The sequence below is a fragment of the Pyxicephalus adspersus genome, chromosome 2 (genome assembly GCF_032062135.1).
Source record: "Pyxicephalus adspersus chromosome 2, UCB_Pads_2.0, whole genome shotgun sequence".
Taxonomy (NCBI): Eukaryota; Metazoa; Chordata; class Amphibia; order Anura; family Pyxicephalidae; genus Pyxicephalus; species Pyxicephalus adspersus.
In genome coordinates this window covers 30383057-30407267 of record NC_092859.1, presented here as the reverse complement: position 1 = coordinate 30407267, position 24211 = coordinate 30383057, and the positions used below count along the sequence as shown (strand labels likewise).

The window sequence follows — 24211 nt, the reverse complement described above, 5'->3', positions numbered from 1 at the left end:
ACAGAAACATGGCAGCTGGGGAAAGTCCCAAATTGTCCTTACTGCACGAAAGGGGGCTACAGAACAAACTGTTAGCCCCATTTCATAGCTCTGTACATATACAGGAGAGTAACATCCTCCATAGCAGCAGGTTGTAAAAAAAAATGAGAAACTGAAATGCCCATTACGAAAAACAAAAAACATCAGCAATTTAAAGGGTCTTAAGGGAAACTTGGGTTTCAATAGATTGAGTCAAATTTGATCTTTATGCTGGGAGTTCCCCTGGACCCTCCCACCATATGTGGGATATGTTTATTTCATATATATTTTCCCATCCAGTTTATTAAGCTGAAACTTTGAAAGAAATGAATGAAAGACAGCAAGTGAGTAATTCAAGCTTTAAATGGCTTATTTTAAGTGTTGCAAAGGTTTGCTGTAGTCGTTGCTCTTTTACATACTGTAGCCTTGATGTGCAGAGCCTTTTAAATATTGTGGATATGGGTTAAAACTTTTGCCATCTATTTTCCAGAACAAGCATAATGCTAATTCTTCCCAATAGAGGAACACAGACTGTAATAAAGGTCAAGGGCTGAAACACACACTTAAGTACTTGTTACCACAACACATTGACATAATGCAACACATGTTAATGAGTATTGATGAGCTTGTGTCAATTCAACACATAAAAGCATACAAGTGTGAATTGGCCCCAAAAGCAGTTTTAGCAATTCCCCACTCTGCCTGAAAGTGTTTTCTTGATGACATTTATGACCCTGATGGAGAGAAAAAAAACCCAACCCAAAAACTCCCACACCCTAAATCGAAAAACAAAGTGACTGAAATTCTATTAAACTCAATGCTACCAGCACCATTTGTCTTCCTTTCTATAGGTTTTTGAAAAAAATATTATACTTTGTACAACTGTAAAGTAATTTACAACAAAAAAAAAAAACAAAAAAAACACCCTATGTACTATGGTATTCTTACATTCAAAGAATATCATCTAATGTCCTTCAGAACATAATACTGGATTTAGGATTAAAGTTATGTCCTTCAGTTTTGACATTATTGACCTCATGTTCATGTCCAGTTCCAACTCTGCAAAAAGTCAAACCTGCTGACTATTCAGAAAATGGACAACATGGATTATCACGAGTTGCTTTGGCCGAAGTCTAGACTTTTACTCCTCTTTTCATGGTACAGCTTTTTAAAAACGTTGAAAGTGGTCTGTGAACCTTGCGGTGTTCCAGTAGCATTTTTCTCAAATGGTTTACAGGTCAGGTTTGATTTAGCAGACGTGGCCGCTTTCTGAATGCCTTAAAGGAAAAAAAGTAAAGATTAGCAGACTATACATGAACATCAGAGTTCCTTTCTAAATGTTTCTCCATAGCTAGTTTTATTTTGTTATTAGGGGTAATGGCTTCTTTGAATTCAGGGATAAGCGAAAGCAACTACACTCTTCTGTCTAATAACCATGCCCTTATTGGCCATTTGAGAACCCGAACAAAAGGTTCCTTCAAACACAAACCTCAAAAGGGCACCACAGAGAAGGGTTCCATAGTAAATAACATATCAACATATATAAAGCAGTGTCAGCCTAAAAGTATTGCTTTAAACACTGCAGGATAGCAGTATAGAAACTCAAAGGGGCAGAGGCCACCTATAGACAGATGCTGACTACATAATCCTTTACCTAACGTTAAATTCCATGTGGGAGTTCTTCAGTGTGCCAGGAGGTGGGCAGAAAAACATGAAACATGAGTCAAATGTCAGAATTAGATAAAACATGCACCTCTAAATAGGAATGCACAAATCAGGGAAGTCTAAATAAAACTTGCTCCTTACGCAAATAAAATCACTGCCCCCCCCCCCCCCCCCCGGGTAGGTCTTATTTTCGGGGAAACACGGTATTGCTAACTCCAGGTTATAAGCACTGGACTAGCAGACAACATGAAAAGGGGTTTAATTAGGGTTGAATGTTGATGTGGTGATGTTTTAGATGTAAGGTTAAGGATAGTTAAAGGAATAAATTAAACCTGTAAAGCAAAATATGAAAAGGACATGTGCAACCCCTACTGATTTATATTTCAGTAGGTCAGGGGAAAAAAAAGTATACTAAATAGCATTTTTGCAGTGACAGTGTATACCATTCACTGTCAGAAATCAAAAACAGTTGACCCCTCATTTCTTTAAAATGTTAGCCTATTTCTGCCCCTTTTTACAGTTTTGGAAAATGAAAATGCTTGTTTACACAAAATGTTAACATATACCCTATGGAATGCAGTCATCATAAGTTTGAAAAATGTGATATTACTATAAATCTAGAAAGAAGGCCAATTTATTCTCAAATAGCACACATGTAAATGAATGTTTATATCTCAAAATGGATACTTGACATGACGTGGAAAGTAACGTGTCCTTGCAAAAGCCTTGAATTATCTCTCCAATTGCCACTAGATTTTTAACTGTTAAAATACTTAACAGTAAACAGGGTTGTGATTTACTACCCCCATATGTCACATACCTTCTACTGAACTTTTTCTTTTAGAATCTGTGGTCTCCCCCACTTTGTCTTGAGTGGTTGGACTGCCATGGACAAACTCTGGGCACAGTTTAAACTCTAACATTTTGGGAGATTCGTGTTTTTTCACAGCAGAACTTTGATTTAATGTGGAACGAGAGCCATCTAGAGATCGCCTTCTATCAACGTGATTTGTTTTCTCTGGAGAATGTCTGATCTGTAGCTTAGCCAAATTGATGCCTTCATAAGAAGCACATCTGGAGCCAACACAAGGGGACAGATAAATTTTATCTTTACTTGATACACGATTCTGTGTCTTGTTCCCAGGCACTCTTTGTCCATTATGCGAGTCTTTGTGCTTTCTGTGGCCAGATTCATAGGTTTTTCCACTTTGCAAAAGGTCTTTGCGATAAAAAGTTTTTGGAGTTTTATCATGTTTGTTTTCATTGGAGGAGACATTAGATTTCACAGGAGATAAAGGTCTATTTAGATTTAGATGATTATTACTACCTATCTCAGGTCTGTCGGCTGGGTGTTTTATATCTTCCAAACCCACTCCAGGTTCTGTTCTGACCTCTGACCTTTTCTTGCAAAATTCCCTTTTTCTTTCCAAATATTCTTGCACAGTCGGCACCTTCCTAGTCTTTTCAAAATGACTCTCTCTTTTCTTGCGCCTTTTGACGCCCTGAGAGAGACCCAAAGATTTGTCCACACCAGAAGACTTTTGTCTATTCCAACTCCTCTCTGCTTGCTGATCAGGAGACTGCTCAACACTTGCCGTGCCTATATTTTGTGCAACCGTTTCTTCTCCTTGCGGCCTCTTTACAGGTTCACCAGGTAAATTTTGTGATAATTCACTCTGAGGACTACTCTTGTTTATAAACCACTCGGCAACATTGGCACCATTCTTCACTTTGTCCTTTATCTTTTCTTTAATGAGAAGTTTGGTCTTCAGAAAATCTGTTTTAACAATCAATTTTTCAGATTTACGAGAACTTTGAGATTTGAACTTTTTGTGTGGAGATTGGTGCTTCTGCTTCTTGAAAGTAGGTTCCACTTTCTTAGGACTAGGTGTTAAACTTTTCAAATGGCTTTCAGGGTTATTTTTTTTCATATCATCATTAATAGACAGAAATCCTTCAACAGAAGTGGAGGAATTTATGCTTCCTTCTTGAGAACTGAAATCATGAAATGATTTTTTAACACATTCAGCTTCAGGATTTATTCGTTCAAGCTTGGGAGGTTTTTCCATGGGCTGAAAAATTTCTTCATAATTTGAATCTTCTGGCTCAAGTTTTGGAGGTCTATCAATAGGCTCCAAAATCTCAGGGGCACCAATATTTGGTTTATGCAGGTCTCCCAATGTTGCTTCAGGACTTTGAGGGGATGGATCGGCCTTTAAGATAGAAACAGAGTCAGAGTCATTCTTCACTAAATTAGTTAATTCTATTTCTTTTAAGGATTCTACCTGTTTGCAATTGCACTTTGGTGCATTTCCATTAGTGTGAGTTAACCAACTAAACAAACAGCAAAACAAATTCTTATCTGTTCCAGTCTCCGTCATATCAGTGGGGACTGGAGAAGGAGACCGTCTATCAAACTCTTCAGTAGTAGCACATTTTTGGACACCTTCAAGGTTCGTCCCATTACATTTCTCAGTGCCTACATGGTCATCTGCATCTGGGAAAATTTTAGGTATGTCATCCTGATCTAAAACAGTGATATGTAGGTCACTTACTGGACTAATGGAAAGGGTTTCAAAACCATCATCATCTAAACAGGAGTCCGTAGAAGGGTTGAAACCTACAACATCTTTACAAGGAACAAATTCAGTTGATTGCTGCACCTCTGCAGGAAGCCTTTCAGCTGAAGACCTTAAGTCCATTAATGGATCTGAAACTCCCTCAATATTATGCTGCAGGGTATTCGAGGGGCTAGGCACCATTTTTGATTGTGTGTCTCTGAATACCTTGCCCTCATAAACAGAATTTTCACAAGCTGCAGATAGAGGTTTATCACTTGGCATTTCTGAGGGACCTTTAGTGTTTTCAAGTGTATTTTCAGACATGTAATTTTTAATTCCATAAGGAAACTCTGTCAAAAGTTCAGACAACTGGTCAGATATTGAACTGGACTCCATGTCACACCAAGATCCCTGCTGATCAGAAACCTTGTGCTGGTCAACTTGCATGTCAGTGCTGTCATTCTCCATCATATGACCAACTGCCACTTCATCATGATCATCAACAGGCTCCGGTTTAATTGCGGTGTCTGGTATTGGAGAAGTTCTGTATGCAGATTTTGAAATATCTACAGTTTTAGAATGGTCATCTCTGGTGTCTGAAATTGGCAGTGCTGTGGTATCTGAAGTTGCATCAAACATCATGGCAATAGATGAATCGTAAAAAGAGTTACCTTCTACTAGAGTACATATTCCAGAAATCTGTAAACTATCATCAACAATTTCAACATCTTCACTATATCCATCAACTATAGTTTGAGATAAAACCTCAGTGCTAGAAGGCAATGATAAATTGGCATTATCCTGACTTGCAACTGGAGGCTTTTTAGATCTGGAGGGATCTTTGTTATTCATGGAATCGGCTTCTAAAGATTCCAGCACTTGTAAAATTTTATCAAAACAATCATTTTCATGTACGTTTACTAAACCAGTTGTTGTAGTGTTTTCTAAATCTGTACTTTGCAAATGGAATTTAGGCATCTGGAAATCTTCATGAACACCCTCCTTAGACTGCACAAGTGGAGACACAATAGCAATCTGTAGATTTGCTTGATTTGAAATGGCCGAATCTTGTTTTTGTACAGAGTTAGTTGAAGAAACATCATTTGTAAGTCCCACTGTGGGCTCATCCAGGAGTTTGAAAGCAGCATGTGGAGATTCCAACAGGGACTGACTCTGTTGACTTTCTGGAGACCCATTTGTACTTTGAGAACTTTGAGCAAGAGTCTTCCAGAGAGGTAGAGAAGCTTCTATTGCTTCCCTTGAAACAGATGCCGTTTGTCCATTTCCAGTTAACCGAGCTGCATAAGGGTGCAAGGTTTCATAACCATTTTTTTCTGGACAGGAAGGTTTAAGACTTTGAGAAATGGGTTTATCGGGGCTTTGTAAACCAGGTCCATTCTGTGCAATATTATTTGAACTAGATGCATACTGGTTGTTTGGGGTTTTCCCTCTAAAATCTCTTGACGTTACTTCTTGATGAACTTTAGTGGGTAAATTTTCAGAACTCAGCAACTGCAAAGCAATTGTTGATTCATTTGCAATATCTGCCTGACCTCCATCAAAAACTGAATAATTGTTTTCCCTAAGGTGGTTTTCATTGCCAGATTTATACATTTGGTTGAGGACTGCAGCATTATCCTGCACAGACCGACAGTGCTGTATACTAGCTTGAGCTGGAGAATTAACCACATTGTCATACACATTTTGACCTTGAAAACCCCTTGAGGAATTTATTTGGGCTGAATTTTGTACAGGTATTGCTTGATTTAGGTTTTGTTGTGCAGCCATTACACAGTTTGTCTGAGGCTGGCCAGTCAGGCTTGACAGGAGTGGTGGTGGCCCTGCATTTTCTTGGGACATGGTGGCTTTTAGTCTTTGTCGTAAAAGGTTATTTTCCCGATTCAGCAACTCATACTTCTGTCTGACATTACGGTAAACCATAAACAACTTAAGCATATCTCGCTTACGCTCTTGAGTATTTATTATTTCTCGGACTTGGGACTGTTCATCCCCTACAGAACTCTGAGGAGGCGGGGCGTTAGCGGTCTGTGCTGGCTGCTGTACATTGGATGCAATATAATTTTCCCTCTGTTTATTAAAGTTCTGGTTTACAGAAGCAATGTACGTATTTGGTGGATTTGTCATTGCTTGAGCATATGTAGGTAGCATTTTTGCAGGAGCTGCACTTAAACCCTGAGAATTTTTAACCAAGGCATTTTGTAGGTTTTGAATTTGTTGACTTTGGGTATAACAGATGGCATTTCCATCCAGTTGTGGTGAGGTTGGTATCTGTGACACACTCATTTGCTGTGGAAAGATATTAGGTGCCATCTGCCTATAGTTGGCCAAGGATGAGCTTGAACTGTTTTGACTATTTCTACAATCCTGCATAGGTGCAGAAACATTTGTTTCAGAAGGCAGTTTTTGTGAAGACATTAATTGTCCTGAGACACCATTTCGTAAATTATACATGGGTGATGAAGGCACATTTGGTATCATTTGCTGGCAAGGTATTTGGCCTGAATTGGCAGGGGGCCTTGTGGAGGCATATAGATTATTTTGCTGGGGATATGTACAAGTTTGAAATGCCTGTGAATTTTGTGGAGGTTGCTGAACCATACTGGCATTGTACCCATTTCCAAATGGTTGACCAATTGCTACAGATTGTTGATGCTGTGGGGTTTGACGAACAGTGTTTACATGAGTTGGCATTCTGTAGTTTGATCCTACAGTCATTTGACCGGCAATAGCACTTCTATTGTCTGTGATGGGAGCAGCTTCCTGAGTGGGCTTGTATGAAGAAATATGGAGGCTCGATTTCATCTGATTAGGTAAACACTTTTGCTTGACACCCCTGAAATGTCCTAAGGCAGCATGCTGAACTTTTAAAACATCTTCATTAGATTTGGCCCTCAGCAAATGTTGGAGAAGTTGGACTTTGCTAGAATTATAGGATTCATGCTGTCCAATTGCGTTTTGCTGTATGCTAGATGATTGGCTCGCCCCATTTGCAGCCATGGAGGTGGTAGATGACAATAAATACTGCTGGCTTTGAGGTGGGGCAATGGCTCCATTTGAATTCCACTCCATCTTGTATCATCAGCACCTTCTACCTAAGAGGACAAAAATAAAACAAAATTTAGAATCCACTGTGTAATATGACAATTTCTGTGTATTCTTCAATTAGATAAATTTACTATAAACTAAAGCAAATTTACAACATGCAGTGGACCAGGGTTTTGGCAACAGCATCAAACTATTTAAATAGATAGTTACATAGTAGGTTAAGTTGAAAAAAGACATAAGTCCATTGAGTTCAACCACTAGGGAAATAAACATATTCAAGATATAAAACCCTATAAGGCATAGTTGGTCCACAGGAAGGCAAAAAAAAAACAAAAAAACCCTGGTACAATTTACTACCAACAAACAAATCCTTCCTGATTCCATGAAGCAAACGGATGTTCCCAGGATCAACAGTCACTGTTCTTTTTACTTTAAAGCCTTAATACCCAGTTTTATTCTGTACTTCTAGAAAAGCATCCAGCTTTTTCCTAAAGCAATCTATAGTAGTTGCTGAGTAGTTTCCTCCAGACGCAGAGTGCCCTCTTGTTCTTTGTAATGATCTCAAAGTGAATAATGGGGGAAGAGATTTTCTATATGGACAGTTTATATATTTATACAGGATGATCATATCCCCCCTTAAACTTCTCTTCTCAAGGGAGAAAAGATTCAGTTCAGCTAATCTCTCCTCATAGCTGAGCTCCTCCATTCCTTTTATTAATTTAGTTGCCCTTCTCTGCACTCTCTCCAATTCAACAATTTCCTTTTTGTGAACTGGTGCCCAAAACTGGACTGTATACTACAGATGTGGTCTGACCAATGCCTTGTACAGGGGCAGGATTAGGTCTCCATCTTTGCAGTCTATTCCTCTTTTAGTACAAAAAAGTACTTTGCTAGCTTTAGATATTTCAGCTTGGCATTGCATGCTGGTATTAAATTTATTATCTAGCAGAACCCCCAGATCCTTTTCCATTTCTGCATGTTGTTAGCGCCCAAGTGCATAATTTTACATTTCTATTAAATGTCATTTGCCAATTGGTCACCCAAACAGTACATCGAGGTCTGCTTGTAGATTATGGACATCCTGTATGGACATAATTCTATTACATAGTTCGGTGTTATCTGCAAACACAGAAATGGTACTTTTAATCCCAAAAATCTATATAATTTATAAAGATGTTAAACAGTAAAGGTGTAAACACTGAAACCTGGGGTACACCACTAATGACCTAACAATTTGAAAAAACCAAGCTCAGCTCTTTGAGGACACGTGGATGTAATCCATCAGGTCCTGGTGCTTTGTCAACCCTAATTTTCCCAGCTGTTTCAGTTCAATTCTGAGTCATTGTGATTCATTTAAGGCAGTGACATTGCTATTTTGAATTCGGACTTGAGCTCTGCATTTTTCTTTGTGTACACAGAGCTTTAACAAAAAAAAATGTTTAGTAAATCTGCCTTGTCTTTATCCCCAGTTACCAATCCAGCAACATCCTTTAAGGGGCCTACATGCTCATAACTGATCTTTTTGCAATAATTATATTTGAAACATTTTGGAGGGTTTACTTTCCTTTGCAATCTGTCTTTTATTTTGAAGTTTTGGATATTTTATCTCCTTTTACATCTTTTGTTTTATTCTTTATAGGTTTAAAATGATGAAGGTGATCCTTCATTTTTATATTTTTGGAATGCCCTTTCCTTGTTCCTTATGGCTTTTTTAACATCAGCTGTGAGCCACATATGTTTAAGAGGCTAAAAAAAAAAACCTATTACGCACTGGAATATATTTTTCGGTGTGCTTTTGTAGAACAGACTTGAAACATTCCTATTTCTGTTCTGTGTTCTTTGAGGACAATATTGTCTCCCATTCCAAGTCACAGAGAGCCGCCTATAATAATGGAAATTTTGCTCTCCTAAAATTAAATGTTTTTGATTTTCCTGTTTACAACTTACAATAAATGCAATCATTTTATGGTCACTGCCACCCAGATTCTCTTTTATATGCACATTTGTTATAAGCTCTGCATTGTTAGAAAGAACTAGATCTAGCAGAGCATAATTTCTAGGTGAGGCTTCTATAAACTGTATTATTTATCGCATTTTAAATTCACAAATGTCCTCCCTTTTGCGGTCCCTGTAGTGCCATTACTCCAGTCAATGCCAGGGTAGTTGAAATCTCCCATGATTAAAACACTTCCACTTTTTGCGGCTTTTTCTCTCTGTGCTAGAAGTTGACTTTCTATTTCTTCCCTAGCACTGGGGGGCCTATAGCAGACTCCAATAATTATTTGTATGTTTTTCAACCCCATCTGTAATGCTTCAACCTCATCACTTGTCCCATCTGCAATTTCTTCTTTCACATTCACTTTTAGATCACTTCTCACATACAGACAGATACCGCCACCCTTTCGTTTGACTCTTGTCTTAACGAAAGAGTATACCCAGGAATATTGACAGCCCAGTCATGCGAAGAACAAAGCTAGGATTCCCCAATGCCAACTAAGTCATAATACTCCTCACACATTAAGACTTCCAACTTCCCTATTTTGTTTGCTAGACTTCTAGAATTGGTGAACCTATGCCTTGAACACTGTGCAACTCATCCTCGATAGAACCAAGATTACACAAAATAGGGATTTATTAAGGTGCTATACACTTAAAAATGTAATTCAGAATCCCACCTTGCAGAATGAAATCAATAAGTTTAGGAGTCTTTAAATTGGTCTTAAAGGTTAATTTTTCTAGGTCGCTGTAAAACATCCGGGCACAACTAACTCAATATGACAATTTGTAAACTGTTTCTCCTTCCCAGTTATTTGCTGCTTCTATTTTGACAACTTGACAAAAAAAACAAGAGGTCTTGATTTATCAGCCTGAATATTCAAAATTAGAAAACTGTTCTTTAAAATAGGCCAGCCAGGGATTTCTTACTTGCACAAGATGGAGATGTAAACTAGTTTGTAGAGAATTTTGTACAATGATTACCAACAACAAATACATAATTCAGGATCACTCAGCTCAAATAAATAGCTTGAAAAGAGAAGTTAACAGTTTGAAAAAGAAAAGGTTCAACTCATTCTGACAGATTGGCTAGGCAGTATCTTAGTTAGGTTTGTCACTTTTCAGCCTATAATGGTGTGCATTATTTCCATAATCATGATATTTTTTTACTCATAGGGCCCGATTTATTAAAAGCTCCTCAAGGCTGGAGAGGATACACTTTCATCAGTGTAGCTGGGTGATGATAGCAAATTGCAAATGTCCTTGAAGTAATCCATTCCAGGTTTTCTGGATCACCCAGCTTCATTGATGAAAGTATATCTTCTCCAGCCTTGAGGAGCTTTAATAAATGAGGCCCATAGCTTGGAGGAAAAAAAAAATATCACTCCCATCTTTTATCACAGGCATCAAATCGGTTCTTGATGTTCATACCCTGAACTTTGTTTCAACTAAGGATTTTGGCAGGAAAATGCACAAGATGTTTTGGTCATGCTGACATGTTCGTACCAAATATGTGTTCCAAGAAGTTCTTGGAAACTGTAATCTGTGTATGACCACATTATATATTCAAACATTTGGGAAAGGTATTACTTGCAGATATTAAATGGTGTATAACTATGTTGCCAGTTCCAGTTGGCTAAAATTACCCAATGGTGATTCACATTTTACCTTTATTGTACTTACTATTTCAAATCCAACGGTTCAGTTTATTTCTAGGACACTGCATGACACCATTGGATTTCTACAGACCTATATAAATCTACCTAGTAAGATTTATTAATAATGCAGGTATTGCATTTCATCTGGGGGGGGAGCACACAAAAAAATCACCACTAATACGCTGAGTGTGTATGTGTAATTACACACATGAGAATGGAATTGACTAAACCTCATTCAGGAACATAGTTCCAGCTTTTACAGCACATGCGTGTCAAAGACCAACATATGTTGAAATCACTTTGTAGCCTCAAGCCCTAAAGGATTCCCTCGTTTGCCTCACAAATTTAGATTTACGAACTTAAAAAAACAAAAAAACAAACACACACAAAAAACAAAACAAAAAAAAAAAAACACCAGGTTAAAAATATGTAATTCAAAGAATAAAAAAAGCTAATGTGTAAAAGCTCATAAATTCTTGGGGAAAAAAGCAAATTCAGTCTCCATATCCTAAAATAGTTTCTGCAGGTACAAAAAAAACATCTAGTTATACTGCCAGACATCCAGTGTCCATGTATCCTATTAAGAACTGAATAAACTAATAAAATCTTAAACAATGCCATTATCCTTTCTATGTTTGGTGAATGATATACCCCCCACAATGATATAAAGAGAAGGAGGGATAGTCCATTTTAAAGCGTAACTAAACTCAATTTCCACTTTACATAAAAGTGTAGAACCTGTTTATGTTAAGCAAACAAAAGGTGCTCCTTTCGTCAAAAGGAAAAAAAGCCATGGATGCGCAGTGAGATCGGCAAGTTTTTTTTACCCAACTAAGTCACCCGATCTCGTGCCTGGGTCGGGTGACGTAGTAAGAACCCAGAAGAAAATGAGAAGATGGCGGCGCCTATTGCGGGGTGTACAGTATAGCGAGTGAGACGACACCCTAGGGAGCAGAGCTTTTGGCAGACTTGCTAGGTTAAAAAATGTGGGGCTAAAGCATGGAAATAGGAAAAATAATACAGCCACCACAGCCCAGGAATGCTTATCTGCAACATATTACAAGTGTTGGGTTTAGATACACTTTTTAATACGCACACAATATTTGCTTCAACTAAGAAATATCTACCCTTACCTGCAAGCTGTATATAGAGTTTACCCAGACCTAAGAAGACTGAATTCCACAATTCCCTTTACAAAGAAAACAAAATACGCATTTGGGAACCATGGGGCCAGGCTGTATAGTATCTGGTTACATAAAAGCTCTCTGAGCATTGTCAAGGGAGAAGGGGAGTATAATTTGTTTTTTATCCATTATCACCTTTGCTACTCCTGCTGAAGAATCATTCAGGCAAACTGTGCTCATCAATCACAAGTTAGTTTATGATGGTTTTCACTCCATGAAAACCACAGAACTTACAATGGGCTTGATAATACAGTGTTATAATATCTTCTGAAGAAAAGTTTACGTAAATAAAATACATGTGGGCCGAAGAAGTCTTCTGTCTATAAATAAAAATTATTGAGGCACAAAAAAAAAAAAAATACAAAATGGCACACAAGTTCACACAGCAAGTAAAAAAAGAAGCTCTAACTTAACTGATGATACGGATCAGAGCATGAGAGAATAAGGTCGTCTTTCTCTACCAATACCCCTAGGAGTAACTCCTTACGTACATAAGTTTTCTAATGACATACATTGGATATTGGTTACACCATGCTCGCTTACTACTATACATACTTAAAAGGTAATGCCCAAATATAAGTCTACTACTATGTTTTGGATACATATAATGAAAAGGCAAGGATAAGCAGTTATTGCTTATTAACTTTTGACCCTTAGAAACAGGAGTCCTAGCTCCTCTTGCAAAAATAGAAATAACTTAAATTCTCACATAGATAGCAACATTAAAAAAAGATACAGCTCTCCACCTATCTCTTCAATATCACATACACACATTCTCTAGCTATATATTTATTATAAAATAAAATTATAATTTCTAACACACAGGACAAAAGGTTGAAGATTTGTTTTTCCACCTATGCTCGCGTTTTTGTGTAATTCTGCTTATTTCTAAAATATCCGTGGGAAAAAAAAAAAAAAAAAAAGTTTCTGCCATTTCTTCCATACTATTACATTAACTAATCAGCAGCTTCCAGGAAGTTTTACAAGGACAAACTATAGTGGTTGCCAGGATTATTACACTACACTTGGATAGGTGTCTGAGGCTTGATGAAATGATGAAAAATGGTCTAGAAATCCTTTTAAGCATATTTTTATTATAATGTTGCCACTCTGGTGATTTGTGATCAGGATGCACTGCATTTATCAGTAAAAGATGAACTACTGCAATCCCGGTGGATGTCCTTTATTGAGAAACTATGTATAACAGAATTTTCACCCAGAGAAGGGATTATATTTTATAACTACACAGTAGAGTGTTAATTTTTATAGCCCTGTAAGAATGATTGCAAATGGTCAACTCTCCAACATCAAAAGAAGGTTCCCTTCTTTCAGCTTGGAGTTCAAGTTAATGTAGAATACTGGAGGAAACATGGGAACATCGGGGCCGTGAGGGAAATGAGAAAGGAGTTACAACAAAGTTCTACTTTCCTGAGTTCCCAAGTGATAAATAGTGGCAATGGGCAGCTTGGCTCAAGAGTTGACTCATATATGGACATTTACTTAAGTATTTGGAGACTTTACTTGTGGTGAAGCACCTTTGGGAGCAACAAAAGTCTCAATGATGATGCAACAAGCTGTGCAGACCTGGATTAGGGGATTTTCAGCCAATCCTATCAAGTTCAATCAGTTTGAGAAAATGTTTTTAGTAATTTTTACTCATGTCACAGACACTAACATATATCATTGTCATATGGCCAGGGATATATTGGCATAACATACTTATCTTATCTAAACACGGGTCTGATCTGGCAGCTTGCCTGGAAACTGGGTGGCTCCTCCAAGTAATTCAAACATGTTTTTAACTATGATAACATCCATCAATTGAGTACACCCTGGCAACCTTCTAAATACTATATACACATTTATGCGGTCAACCGAGTAACATTTGAGTCATATCGCTTTGGATCATTGTCATGTTGGAAAGTGAACCTTTGGGTGCAGTCTGAGGTCCTGAGTATTGTAGAACAGGTTTTCATTAAAGGTATTTCTGTACTTTGCTCCATTTTAGATTTCCCCCAACCCTGGCCAGTCTCCAAGTCACTGCAGCTGAAAAACAGCCCCACAGCAGCACCACCATGCTTCACTGGTGTGCAGTCTTTGCTTCATCAGACCAGAAAATCTTTTTTTCTCACAGTCGAGTCCGTCATTTTTTTTTTTTTTTTTTTTTACAAACTCCAAACGAGGAGAGGTTTCCGTCTAGTCAATGCCCAGATTGGTGGAGGGCTGCAGTTATGATTTTCCTTTTGGCCCTACTCCAATTGGAATTTCAAGGTTTTATGAATCAAAACATTTCAGACAAATTAGAAGAAAAAAAAAAACATTTGGCCGTCAGTAGGTCCTAAAATTGGTTAAATATAACCCAAAGTGAACACATCACATATTAAATCATGCAGAAGTGTGTGAAAGATTATATATACCCTTACTATCTCCAAAGGAATTATGAGGGTAAGTAGCAGTTGGGTGTTGCTAATTGAATGCATTGGATTTAACTGACCATCAGCAAGTGCGACTTCCTCTAAAAAGGCAGAAGCTTTAGCAGTTTGCTGGTCACAATCACTCAGATGTGTGTTAACACATTGGCAAGGAGGAAAGACATGAGACAGAGATCAGATCAAACAAATCATGATCCTAGAGAAACAGCTGTTCCTGCCCATCAGTCTAGGAAGTGTCCATTATTCTACAAGGGAAAAAAAAAACAGGTGGAAAACATTCAGGACACAGCTGCTAATCTTCCCAGGGGGTGGGCTTCCAGGAAACTCCCCTCAAGGTCAATGAAGAGAAGAAAAAATAAGAGCTGTATCTCATACTCTTTAAGCATCAGTCAACATGCCAAATATTAAAGACTTGTTTGTAAGAGTTGCCAGGAGAAAGTCTGTTCTCTGTAATAAGAACATGGCACAATGGCTTATGTTTGAAAAGCTGCATTGTTACAGCAAACTGGGGAATTCTCTTGTATCATCTAATAGTAGAAATCTGGTTGCAAGAACAGTTAATGATTCCCTTTTAATGGTTATACGATCACAGAGTCACAGATAGGAGTTCAGAATGTCTGTTCTGTTTACTGTAATCAAGATTCTCATTTTTATGTAGGTGTATGATTAGCAGCAATTATTATAGAATCCTGCTATTTGAGGTAATGTAACCAACTGTTTAAACAAAGTAATCTTGACATAAAAGTAGGTGATCATGCAAGTATTAAACTTCATTTATCAGCTTTTTTGTAAGCTCGTTATCTTCGTTTCATGGAATTCATCAAGTTTCTGATAAATTTCCAAACCAATATCGGTAAAAGTATAAGGATAGAGTACGCAGAATTAGATTTCTTTTCCTCCTCAGCATCTGATCAAACCATAAGACTTCTAGAACAATGAACAAACGAGACCAAAGTGGAGATGTTTGTTGAAAACAAAACAATCCATATCAGTAAAAATCCTTTATACCAATTGTAAAGGTCTGTATGTAAGTTATAAAATATACTTTGCTTATATAAAGGTTTTTTACAGCTGGGGTTTGCTTTACAGTAAATAGAAACTCAATGTGCTCCTATTTCACAGTCCACCTGGTGACCAACTCACCCACAGTCTATATCTCTACATACAATGTGATGTAAAAGGAGATGAGAGGAATGTGAGTCCCACCACAAACAGACAACACTTTTTGGGCAGAGAAAATTAATCACAAGATGTTCAGATGACCATCCCCTAGGGGAAAAACTCAGTATACCTATAAATATTGATGATTTCCTTGCTTAGCCGTTAAAGCATAGAACTTCTAGCTAAAACATTTGATCTTCTCTGTGCACAATAAATTTACTATCTACCTTCTCATTTCTGAAGGTCCGTTTGGGGTCTTCCTAAAAGCAGACAACTGTTAAAAATGGTGGTGAAAGTAAATATTTGAATCAACCAAGGACCAAAGTAGTCAAATATGAGTGGCCATGTGCAAGCTAAAGCTTGGCTTAAATTGGGTCATGAAACTAGACAATGACTTCAATGCACACCAGCAAATCTACAACAGAGGAAGTAAAGACTCAATGTGTTGCATAGGCCCAATCAAAGTCCAGACCTCAACCCAATCAAAATGCTGTGATGAGATCTCAAGGGAGTTGTGCCTAAATAAATGCCTCTAGACCTCAATTTAAAAGGAAGAAATGCTATAGAGAGGGTAAAGTCCTACAGAAAACAATTACATCCTTACTCCATATTGTGTTCATTTTATCCATGTATAGGACACTGCAAAAGGAAAAGGAAAATAAAGGGCGATTTAAAATAGTCATTTTTAAAAACAACGAGTTTGAGCCAACCTAAAAAATTAACCATTACGTGCCAAATTATTTGTTAAGGGTTAGTTCCCACAGCTGTGTAGAATTCAAGGTGGCCATTATTCAAGCATTGAGAGGAGTTTGCGATGTTTAAGTGAGGGCATAGTGGACATCTGTTAGCAACAAGTCATTCATGCAAGTAGGGCAATTTTACAATGCTTCCCAAGGCCTGAACAATATTTGGGAGCTATTTTCATTGATCATAGGAGTCAAAAAGCCCAGACCCACCAAGCATTACAACATATTTAAGCACCAATATCCCAGGTAGGGCCTCTGCAGGCATTTCCTTCAGAAAGATAGCAGATGAGTTATCACCTCATTTGGCCAAACAAAAGGATCAAAAAACTTCTCAAGGCTGTAAACCTTTTATCTCTTGGTCAACACAAAATGTTTTTGCACCTTTGTCTTTTTATCATGATAACTACAGAGACCAAACATCTCCATGACAAAAAAGTGGAGACACTTTAGCCTGGCCCCAAGGGCAATAAACTTCTCTTAACTAGGAGGCACAAGAGAATTCTTCAATAAACAGATAAACCTCCATGAACTAAGTTTAAATGTTGTCCAGAAATTTACATACAAGGGAACTCTTTGATTTTAAATAGGATAGTATTGTCCAACCCCCTGACCTTAAAACTGCTTCAACCCCTATCTGGAATGTTGATTAACATGTGCTGAACTATAGTGTAACAATTCTTTGAGAAAGTTCTTAGGAGAGTAGAGCAGGATTTCTCAACTTTGTTTTCTTTTTAACATGGTGAACCCTTGAAATAACTTAATGTCTTCAGGGAAACAGTTCATACATTAGTGTGGTGGTCAGTAAGAAGAATGACACGGGCAACCTAAACACATCAGATGATGAATCTGGCGTGTGTGCAGCGGCTAGTCGTCCATCCAGGAACGATCCTAATGAAAGTGAAGGGGAGGGAGCGCAGCGGGTGCCACTCAGTCATTCTCCCACTGTTCATAGAGCAGAACGACAATGTTATGTACAGAGCTCGTTCATTCATCGTGCAGGTTTCTGTCATTGGAAGGATCCTGAAATATCCTTTCCAACGACAATTATTGCATGCATATACCTAGCCTTATTTTGCTTGGCAGTGGGAAGAAAATCACCCTAACAGATAGCCAAATAGATCACTGGTAGAAGTTAAACAGACCTGAGTCACAAACTGCAGACACAGAAAACTCACAAACACAGAATCCTGATTGAGAAACACTGCAATAGAGCCATGTGGTCTAGAAAGACCCGATTTAATGAATATTGTGCAATTGGGCCAGGAATTGACCAGGAAAGGTCTAGACATCCAAAGGTTTATGAAACCATTCATACATTCCATCAGAACATTTACATGACCTGCTTGATGTTACGGATCAGTTTGTTAGAGACTAGGATGGAACAATCTCTACTGAAAACTTCAAGAGTAGCTTCTTTTATACCAAAAGTTTCACATTAACATACATGGTAACTTTACTCTACTACAGGTTATTAAAAACACAAAGAATCAAAAGAAATTCCTCAGCTGTTTTACATTGACCTCATTAACCTCTGTTCTACTAGAGTCTAGACAGTTCTTCAATTCCCATGCTCCAAAATATGGAGGTCTCAAAACTTTGCCTAGATAACAACGTTAAAATAATCATACAGCTCTTCAATTACCATTCCATGCTCTTTCACATGCATACTCCTAATTATATTTAATATATGATAATTAACAAATGGGAGACAGACTCATATTAGACTAGTGATCAGTGGGAGGGGAAAAAAAGCTCCCTACATTAGCCGTCAGTCAGTAGTAACAATGCTCCTCCTATAGTTAGCTGAAACATCAGTGGTTACGGAGCCAAGAGGCAGATATTGCTCAAGAAACCCCTACCAACTTCCAGAAGGCCGTTCCAAACACTACACAAAAGCCTGTTTTTCTGATGGCATACCCTATGAACACATTACATTGTTATCTGCCCCATTAGCATTAAACGATGAATTCTAGTAAGCATTACAATTAAAAAAAAAGTCTTTTTGCCCCCCCATCTGTAGTAGGTGAAGACCACCCTCCTTCAAAATATTCACATTTTGCTGTGAGACAGACATTGAAAAGACACAAAAACTTGTTCCAGGCTCAACTGTGTAGGAATACAGATTTTATGAATTTGCAATATTTGCCTACTCTTTTTTTTTTTTTTTTGAGAATTGCTGTTCAAGCCATCAGATTGCATGGAGATCTGAAATATCCATTGACCCAATTCCAGATTTTTAGGGTTTAGGTCTGCACTCTGACTAAGCAGCAAAAGGAAATTCATCTTTGTCCCTGAAAGGTGAATGTTCTTCCCAATGACCAATTTCTTGGTATTTTGTCATTTCTATTTCTCCTTCCTGTTGCAAAGAACACATTGTTTTATTGTGGGTATGGCGTTCTACAGACAGCAACATGTATTGGCTTTCTGCCAGATGTACAGTCTTGTTATTAAGGCCAAAAAGTTAGATTTTGATCTCAGATGTCAATACCACCTTTATTCACTTAGCCTCAGAAGCATCAAGGTGCACTTTGGCAAAGCCCAATCGAGACTTGAGGAATTGCTTTTATATTTCCATACAACCCACATTTGTACTGCACCTGTGCTATTGTCACATGCACAGAATAACCACTCTTTGCTAATAATTTCTGTAGCTGCTTCTAAGCTGCCATAGACCTCGGTAGATTCTGACTAGTTTCTTTACTCTTCCATCCACTTTGGAGGAATGCCTTAATCTGAGAAGAGTCCTAGTAGTACCAGTTTTCACTTCTTTGGGCTTCAAGGGATTTATAAAGCCCAAGAAATTGTTTGGATCCATCTTCTGACTTGTGCCTTGGGAGAGTGATCCCTTATCCACCTTATGGATTCTGTTTAGTTTTTTTTCTTTTTTAATATTGAACCGTATTATCTTTTACTTGGATGTTTGAAGTTGTACAGTATAAATACAGCCTGACAAGTAACTGTTGTGTGTCTTCATTATAAGCCACAATGTAAATATGTTGAATAGGGTGATTTTTTTCTTTACCCATTGAAGTTACCCTACCTACTTTAGTTCCAAAATATTGTAACCTAAAAACAAAAATTTGGCACAATTAGGTCACATTCTGTTGATAAGGGAGGTTGTAAGGGAAAAATAACCTTGCTGGTTAGGATCAGTTAATCTGTCATTCTTCCTGCTTCATTGACTCAGCAGTTAGGAGTTCATCTACTTCTCTCCATACAACAAAACAAATATCTTTACATAATCAAAGCTAACTATGGTATAAGTCCAGTCAAGCACAGGTTACAGAAAGTGAAAATGTCACCATTTCACGATTTTCATTATACACCATTTTCACACACTAAAATAGCCAAGTCACTGTCAAAATGTACCATGGAGAGATGGGACAGGTTTTAATTATGAGTTAATATTATTATTTAAATAGTTTAATCATGTGAGCATGTTTTGCAATACTGTGCTAAGAGCTACAATGCGGAAATCAATTTCCTCTTTTTAAGCATTTCATTGCTTTTCCGCTAGCGTGTCCAAAGGAATTGAACTTGGTGTGGACATTTGGCAGCCAGACAAGGAAGATCCAAAGAGTAGCTAATAAACAGATTTTCAGTTTGCTGCCATTTCTAATATTAAAAATGCCCCTTTTAGCCAGAAATGGTTTACCCTTCCACTGGCCCATGTAGAGATAACAAGCCCCAAAAAAAAAACAAAATTCTGGAACAAATGAGACGAGCACACAAAAAGCAGAAAATATCTAGAATACAACTTGTAATTTCAGGAACAAGTTAAATTAGTAAGTTTTCCTAAATTGTTTATTTAAAGTTTTCTCACCGGACCATAGTGACGTAATGCAAAAGGACAAATAAAAAAATGAATCATTTTTCCCTCAGGAATTTCCCCTTTTGTTGAACCTTTCTTTCTAATATCTTCCAGATGGAGATTGTTTAGATAAAGAAGATGCAAGCCAATGTTCTTGGTTACATTTTGATTTACTCATTGGTGAACCTGCATTCTCAACTATCTATACAGAATATCTATACAGAAGAAAGAAAAACACTCAATTCCCCACTTGCAATGAATTGCAGTTTTATTGGAAATATCTAAATTAAGTTTACCGCTAGTATTTAGGCAACCCCCAAAAGTTAGACTTCTAACTTGGGAAAAAAACCCCCAAGTGTCCAGGGGTTAAACCATTTCACCAGTTGCACCAGTAGCCGTTAGTTTCACAACTTCTGCACTCCTAAAGCTAGGTACACACTTCCAATTATTATCGTTGGTAAACGAACGACGAACGATCCTGCACGATATCTGCTAACGATCGTATAGCACCGATCCTGTACATACAGATAACGACACGATCGTTCGTAGATATTGTACACACAATAGATGCGATCGTTTGAACGATACAGGAAGTTACGTGCACCGCAGGAACGTTCGTTCATCACGCATGCTCAGACCATGGACGATCAATGAACGATCGTACACACGAACGATGGTCAACGATCGTCCACCAATCCGATCCGCAGGTCCGGTCGTTCATTTCCAACGACTTTCCTCGTTCGTCGGCGTCGTTGGTTACTTTTTTTACGAACGATTTTTGCCCAATCGATCGTTCGTCGTTCATTTTGAACGATAAAAATTGGAAGTGTGTACGCAGCTTAACAGCCCTGAGAAAGTTCTGACACCCCAGGTTTGCACATTCTGGGGTCTGCTGCATTAGGCAGGACAGTAATTTAAAGTAAAACTTAAATTAAAATAAATGGCCTTGATTTATTTGGTCCTACGCCGCCCTGGCTTCTTCCTTCAGCACCGTGCAGCATCCTTGCACCACCATTTACCCCCTTCTGCCTACATCAGCCATTCACTTCTTTTTTTATGAAAAAAAACAAAGCGTCAATCTCCCTGTGCATTCCCCCATCATGATGGAAAAGCCACTTCTGGGCATGCCTAAAAATGTAACTCAAATTAGAAATTCTATTACCTTCTCTTTAAAAGAACAGCAAAAACAGCAGATTATCTGCACAACCCTTATCAACACTTGCCATACACAATAGGACACTCTAATTTATAGGAAGATGGCTTTCAACCTCCACAGCCAAAACACTCAAACCAGTTTAGTCTAAAGCACAGGGAAAAAAAAGTCTCCTTAGATACCTTATTTTTGGGCTCCTACAGTTTGAATGACCTTCTCTACAAACTGGTCACAGTAGATCAGTGTTGTTTGGCCTTTTTAACATAGAGGAACTCTTGACATAACTCGGGTAACCTTCGCTATAATTACAATATCCAAAACTCACAGCAAAACGCCTCCCACCGTACGTGAAGGAAAACGCCTCCCACCGGCCACCAAGGTACGTGAAGGAAAAACGCCTCCCACCGGCCACCAAGGTACGTGAAGGAAAACGCCTCCCACCGGCCACCAAGGTACGTGAAGGAAAACGCCTCCCACCGGCCACCAAGGTATGTGAAGGAAAAACGCCTCCCACCGGCCACCAAGGTATGTGAAGGAAAACACCTCCCAGCGGCCACCAACGTACGTGAAGAAAAACGCCTCCCAATGGCCACCAATGTACGTGAAGGAAAACGCCTCCCACTGGCCGCCAATGTATGCAAAGGAAAACACCTCTCACCGGCCACCAACGTAAGCGAAGGAAAACACCTCTCACCGGCCACCAACGTAAGCGAAGGAAAACACCTCTCAAAGACCGCCAACGTAAGCGAAGGAAAACACCTCTCAAAGACCGCCAACGTACACGAAGGAAACGCCTCCCATCGGCCACCAGTGTTCATGAAGGACACGACCCCCACAGACTGCCAATGTACACAAGGAAACGACTCCCACGGACCGCCAATGCCCAGAAAACACCACTGCTCACTGTTGTCTTTATTTAGTCTGACCCACCTTTGGTGGCAAATAAACTGGATACTTCATATTCTCTTATTCCAAACATCCCACACACTACCCCTAACCTACACTGCCAATTGGTTGAAAGTTTTGGTAGCTTGGAGCAATTAAATTAATTTATTAATTGTTGTTGTTAATGTGTTGAGAATTAAACAGCACTACCTCCCAATCAACAGTAAGAGGAATGGTGCCCATGTTGAAGGGAAAGAGTATATGCATTTTTCACTTAAAATTCAAAACTGTTTGTTCTTCATTTTACCTATAGTGGCAAACTAATAATATATTAGTGGGCCACACCAATAATATTTTATAGTCATTGTTTAAGAATCTTGTCGACATTTATAAACAATAAAATAAATTGTAATATTGTAATAAAAAGTGAAACAATTATTCTCATTACCGGGTGCTAGGTCAAGTCAAGAAAAAAAAAAAAAATACCAAAAAAAAAAAAAACAAACAAACATAAAAATATAAAATAACTCCCATGTTCCTTTTCTATTAGGCTGACAACTAGAAATAGCAACAACACAAGACAAGCTCTCCAAAGACTGAAGATTACAGAGTACACGTATCAGTTTAGGAATGCTTGATTTTAATATGAGGTTAGAGGGAACAGACAGCCCTCCGCTACGGTCCTTGGGGAGTCCCACAGTACCAAAATACCCTTTGTAAACGCTACAGCAGCCTGATCCCCCAGTATTGTATCCTGGCAGAGTAACACATTATTATCTGATCTTCACACTACATAGAAAAATAAAAGCCTGTATATAGATAGATAGAAGAGGGCTCCAGTGAGTGAATCACACAAGATGGTCCAAGATTTCCTTCCTGCATCAACATTGTCCTCAGTTGGAAGCTTTATTATGATCAATGGCGCCCTCTATTGACGAAAGCTACCACTTTGTTTATAATTATATATATATATATATATATATATATATATATATATATATTCACACACACACACACATATATACATACATACACCTATAAATACACAAACACACATCACACACACATAAAAAAAAGGGACAAGGCAAATGAACAACACAATCTTTTTTTTTTCTTATAGATAAAAACTGTAATTCTGTAACATCCTGCATATATTTTTTGCAACATTTGTTACATAATAAGTACAAAAAAACTATATAGCTACATACATTTTGTGCGACATTTTGTTAAAAAAAAGCACAATAAAAAAAAGTATCTGCACAAGATGATAGAAGACACGCACCCTCCCTATAAGTACAGATGAGAAGTTTGCAGAAAGAACAATCCTGAATACACAAGATTCGGGTGATTAGAACAAAGTCCGGAAACAATCCCTATAGCTCCATTCGTGCACCCCCTCGGCTGTACTCACACGTGTATCTGCCGCCTAGACTTCCATGACCCGATCACATCCCCGCTGCCAGACTCCGAGCCGCCATCAGCTGCACTAACCAGCCTGAACACTGCTCAAAAACCTTGAAAGTAACGGGGCGGTGTTCAGTAGCGGTCTGCCAATCAGATAAGACCTGGGCGTGGTCCAAGCGACCAGCGACTCCAAGTAGGACGTGACGATTAAGCAGAGCGGTTTTAGCTAGCATAGCGTGCTGCGCGTGGTTGCTATGGTGGTGTGTAATGAGACTGTTACAATAGACGCCATGATTGGTAATGGCTAATAGGGCAAAACAGTGTTTTTTAAATAAAGCTGTATTTTTTTTCTATCTTTGAGTAAGTCATAACGTTATTATAGGGAACGTTTCTGTTTTGTCAGTTTAATAGATGTTGCACACTTTTTACATTTATTTACAAAACAGTCATGTCCTAATATTAACCACCTGAG

At 38.2% G+C, this 24211-nt stretch overlaps 1 protein-coding gene across 3 annotated transcripts; it reads right to left on the bottom strand.

Annotated features, from left to right (window-relative positions):
* Window positions 1–1864: 1864 nt before the first annotated feature.
* Window positions 1865–23876, bottom strand: RESF1 (retroelement silencing factor 1). Of its 3 annotated transcripts, XM_072400228.1 has the most exons (3): window positions 23747–23876; window positions 4239–7350; window positions 1865–3896 (listed from the first exon to the last, which is right to left on the bottom strand). In XM_072400228.1, exons 2-3 carry the CDS (start codon window positions 7332–7334, stop codon window positions 2496–2498), a joined length of 4497 nt encoding a protein of 1498 aa, XP_072256329.1. In that variant the 5' UTR covers window positions 7335–7350; window positions 23747–23876; the 3' UTR covers window positions 1865–2495. The 3 variants fall into 3 exon arrangements, with proteins under 3 accessions (XP_072256329.1, XP_072256327.1, XP_072256328.1); XM_072400226.1 differs by having other exon boundaries at window positions 1865–7350; XM_072400227.1 differs by having other exon boundaries at window positions 1865–7357; window positions 23747–23849.
* Window positions 23877–24211: the final 335 nt, after the last annotated feature.

Bases quoted from the DNA above. Each gene is read 5' to 3' on its own strand.
- RESF1 (XM_072400226.1), bottom strand. From the start codon at position 7,334: ATGGAGTGGAATTCAAATGGAGCCATTGCCCCACCTCAAAGCCAGCAG.